The sequence below is a fragment of the Buteo buteo genome, chromosome 24 (assembly GCF_964188355.1).
Source record: "Buteo buteo chromosome 24, bButBut1.hap1.1, whole genome shotgun sequence".
Classification (NCBI taxonomy): Eukaryota; Metazoa; Chordata; class Aves; order Accipitriformes; family Accipitridae; genus Buteo; species Buteo buteo.
This window is the reverse complement of record NC_134194.1, coordinates 5,547,402-5,551,881: the sequence shown is the minus strand read 5'-3', so window position 1 is coordinate 5,551,881 and position 4,480 is coordinate 5,547,402. Positions and strand designations below refer to the sequence as shown.

The following is a 4,480-nucleotide window of genomic DNA, read 5'->3' as shown; positions in this document are numbered from 1 at the left end:
GTAAATATTGAGGGGAAAAAAAACCCATGGAAGCAAGAAGGACGGTGGTCCCTCAGCGCCCGCGCCTCGCGCTTCCTAATCTCGCAGCATCCGTCCGCGGGAGACCCCGCCGCCTGGCGCGATGCCCCGCTCACCCCTTCGGACCCCGGGGACGCTCCTTCCCACCCCAGCTCCGCCGGTGGCTGCCGAGCGTGGGGACAACCAAAGCGTCGTCCCGGGGTACCGCGGCCACCTTCTTATCTCTTATGGCCCTTGTTCCTCCGCTTGATGTGGCCGGGGGGGCCGGCGGCGGCGGCGGCATCGCGGCGGGAGCAGAAGTGCTTGGCCACCAGTTGCCGGCACTGGTCGCACCGCACCGTGCAGCACCAGTGGAACTTGCAGTTGCAGCTGGCCACCACCTCGGTCCTCCTCTCCTCTACGCGGAGCCCGCACTCGGTGCACAGCCGCCGGCAGCTCCTCTTCTCCCACTGCGAGAGGTTCTTGCCGGTCTGCAGGCACTCGCGGCCCTCGGTGCCGTGGTGGCCCAGGCTGGCGTTCCTCGTGCAGTAGTCGGGAGAGTCCTCCAAGAAGACGAGCTCCGTGGCGTGGACCTGGTGGAAGGTCTCCGCCGTGACCCCGCGGCTGTCGGCGCTGTTGCCGGCTCTCATCCGCCTCTTGTCCATCTCCAGCTTGTGGGCTTGGTCGTATTTTATCTTCAGGTAGTTCCCGATCTCGCGGAACTCGGCCAGCTGAAGCCAGCAGGTCTGGATGCTGCAGCTGCCCGACACCCCGTGGCATTTGCAGGCTCGCTTCATCGTGGCTTTCACGGCCTTGGTGGAAACGGTAGAGAAGTTAGGAGCAGCAGAGCACCGTCGTTTAAATCTCAAAACCAGGCTCTACGGCACTTCTAATTTGGGGGACGGCGGGTCAAATGCGGCTCATGCGGGGCATGACTTCAGGTCCTTCCAGGACACAAGCTGATGCTCTTATTTCAGTTCCTGGAAAACATCTGTCCCTCTTCACTGATTTAAAGGACAGAGATAATGAGTGGGCACAAACTATTGTCTCCAGCCCTTGAAGGAGCTGCTTCTTCAAGCCAGGAAAAAAGAGCCTTTGTCGGGTCATGCCCTTCTCACGCCGCTCACCTCCCTCATCACAGCATCGGACCCATCATCCCTCTCAGAGGTTTCATTTAAAACGTGTGAAACTGCTTTGGAATAATCATACCCAACCTCTCTGCATCTCCTCCAGGCCAAGCACTTCACAGATATTATCTACCTATCTCCCTCTGGTATTTATAAGGTCCCAATCACTGGTATCTATGTGAGATTAAGTCTCGACACACCCTATGAGATAGGTATGTTAAGTGTTGCCATCCTTGTTTTTACAGACAAGGAGGTTTGGCAAGATGCTGAGAGCTTATGCCGGCCCAGGCGGGGAGCGGGGGGCAAGTCTGGCTACACCTGGCTTTCCCAGCCAAATAACTTGGAAATGCATATTGCAAGAAAGTTAGGTGGTTCTCGCTTTGTTTTACAGACCAGACAAGCTCTAGGTGGGTATAAAACCCATGCATTTCTGAATTAGTGGTGTGTGCTAGTAGTTAATTGCTTTGCACCCAGCTGCTGAAGCTGGAAGTGGGAACGACTCTTACAGCAGTTCAGGTTTAGGGTCAGATTCTGGCTGTGGTTTTTTCCCAATGCAAACACTACGGGTGTCAGATTGTCACAGAGGGCTGGAGGTGGGGACCTGAACAGCCTACCAGACTCTCAGATTTTGTTTACAATATAGACATTATTATTATAATGATTATTATTATTAATAAGTATTTGACTTACAAGTCTCCCGACTTCATTGTTGTGCAGGTTAATCAGTGCGCGGGTATCGTGTCCTGTTTCCAAAGCATCCACAAAGAGCTTGGAAATCCTCTCCCCAAACTCCACGTTGTCGCTGCATCCTCCCCAGACCCAGCCTCGGCCACCTGCAAGACAGATGCACGCTAAGCGCAGAACTGCCCCGTCGGGCCAAATTCTGCCCTGAAATCCGGGCGGCTGCATGTGGGGATGGAGAGATAGATGATGTCAGCCCGTTTTGAGACGGCAGCTCACCGACGCGGCCGTTCCTGGAGTCGTCGCAGCCGCAGCTCTCGAAGTCTCCCATGCTGCAGTTCCTGGTGAGGGTGTACATGACGCCAGCAGAGCTGATGGCGTGTACAAAGGATGTTTCCCGGGTAGCTGGGGGAGAGGGGAAAAAAAGCTGTCACGTGCAAACATAGGCATCAGTCCCGGTTTATTGGGAATGAAGATCTCCCACACCGCAAAGGTGCGAGAAGGAAAAAAGAAAAAACAGTCTGTGCAAAAGGTAAGGTGCTACAGAAATTAACTGCTCATGACTGGAGTCTTTTCAGGCTTCAGGATCAAGGGTTTCAGCAATTTGGTGTAATATTATGCAGGTGTCCACGCACAGGATGGAGTTTCTTGGCAAGAGTAGGGTCTTAATTAAGGGAATGCCCCAGTCCTGCTCTGGCCAAGGTAAGTTATCACTCCCTTCACCTGGCACTCAGTTTGTCTCTGTCCTTTCCTGCTCGGGGTGGGGGGGGTGGGGGTATGTTCGTGCTTTGATCTTGCCTGCCGGGGAAAATCGTCATTGATCTTGTTTCAGTCGGTAGGTCATTGAACCTGTGCTAACAGCTGTCTGCACCCACACTTCTAATTTAGTTTCTTTTTTGACTTTCCTAACAGATTCAAATAGAGATGCTGCCCTGGGAAAAAAGAGATTTCTGCTTGTTGAAGTAGATAGTATTGAAATATATCCACAACTTTCTTACAAAGGCAGTTTCTTAGCATGTGTCTGGTTTCTCCCTTCATCTCTCCTGCGCTTCTCCCCATTGCAAGCTCAGGTGCCTCTAGCATTCCGCTCCCTGGGATGCTGCACACAAAGTGGCAGGAGCAAGCCCACGGAGCAGCACTGTGGGAAGGACCGAGCTCTAGCCTAGCACGGATAGAGATCCAGAGAGCACCTGGGATTCCTGGAAAAATGTTAGTGCTATTCATTACACCAATTAATAGGGTTAGAGGAAAAACCCCCATGATTTTGGGGACACCAAAGCCCTTCTCCATCGGTCGGTTTAATTAGCAGCCCCAGCTCTCTCCGGAGCGCATCCCGGCTCGTACCCAAAGGCATCCCGGGACGAGGATGCTGGTGCCGGCAGGTAAAGGCGCACTCACCGCTGCGGAGCCGGTTGTGGGTGGAGAGCTGCAGGGCGCTCTCGGGGCAGTTCCAGCGCTCCCACCCGAACTGGAACTTGCACTCCTCCATCCCGCTGTGCGCCCCGGCCGCCACGCTGCTGGAGTACGTCAGGTAAGCCTGGCACGGGAAACAGCGGGGTTAAAACCCACCGCGTTTTACCGTTTATCAATGAAAACAGGCGTAAAGAGGTTGGGAGTCCTTTCTTTCCTTACTCGGCAGGACTTGGAGCCGATATGCTCTGGGAAATGGGGTTCCTTGGAAAAGTCCTATTTCCCATTTGCAAAATGAAATTGCTCTACTTAATTAACACACGGGCTGTCAGTAATTTACCTTAGGTCCTGTCATCAGAAAGTTATTCACAGACCTGAAACAAAGAAAAGAGAATGAATCACACAGTTTACCACAGGCTGAAGAGCATCCCTAAAAAACGCCCTTTCCGTGGAGTTGGACCCTACCATGCTGCTGCGTGGAGAACGGCACCGTAGACCCCTGCGATGGAGAGGATGAGGAAGGTGCTTCTCTTCATGGCTGTCACAAGGAGCCGGGTTAGATCCCTTTCGCCGATCCGTAGCTCTCCGCTCTGCAGGTCCCCAAGCGAGCAGGGCCGCCTCCCTCTGCTCCTTCCCAAGGTGAGCTATGGGGATGGAGGAAAGCTGCAGGAACCTACAGCCCTGATATTTATAAGGTGAAGTTGTGAATAGTCAAAACCCCCCATTCATTTGCTACCCAATGACTTAATGTGGTAAAAAAGCTCCCGCTCCAATGGGTGACAAGGAACCGCCTAAGGTTGCACTTCAAAAGGCGGCGCGGTGTCCCCGGGAGCGGGATGGTCTGGAGGAGAGCAAACTTCCCTAACAATGGGACACTTTTAACTCTCTTCCCCACCGCCAGCCATCCCTTTCTCTTGGCTCCAAGTCCGCTTGCCTTCTCCTTTTCATCCTCTGCTTGCCAGCAGAGGCTCAGTCCCTGCGTCCCTCCGAAATAACAAGCTGATGCATTTCTATAGTTCCCCTGCTATCCGGCTGCTCCCTCCTACAAGAACTCCCCGAGGAGTTTTAACAACCGTTCTCTAAAGATCTATAGGGGATAGACCTCCCAGCTCTTCTTGATCTGAAGAGATGCGTTTAACGGCGGGGCTTTTTTTCCCTTCTCGCCTCTTTACGTCAAAAGTTTCTGCATTTCCATTCTGATAACAGCTTGCACGGCTCGGGAGTGTTTGGAAATCTCTCTAATTTACGCGGCTGCAGCTTGGGAA

At 53.3% G+C, this 4,480-nt stretch overlaps 1 protein-coding gene across 1 annotated transcript; it reads right to left on the bottom strand.

Annotated features, from left to right (window-relative positions):
• Window positions 1-236: 236 nt before the first annotated feature.
• Window positions 237-3,751, bottom strand: WNT8A (Wnt family member 8A). Its single transcript, XM_075056513.1, has 6 exons — window positions 3,681-3,751; window positions 3,556-3,589; window positions 3,204-3,342; window positions 2,085-2,210; window positions 1,815-1,957; window positions 237-809 (listed from the first exon to the last, which is right to left on the bottom strand). The coding sequence occupies exons 1-6, from the start codon at window positions 3,749-3,751 to the stop codon at window positions 237-239; spliced, it is 1,086 nt and encodes a 361-aa protein (XP_074912614.1).
• Between the last annotated feature and the right edge of the window lie 729 nt (window positions 3,752-4,480).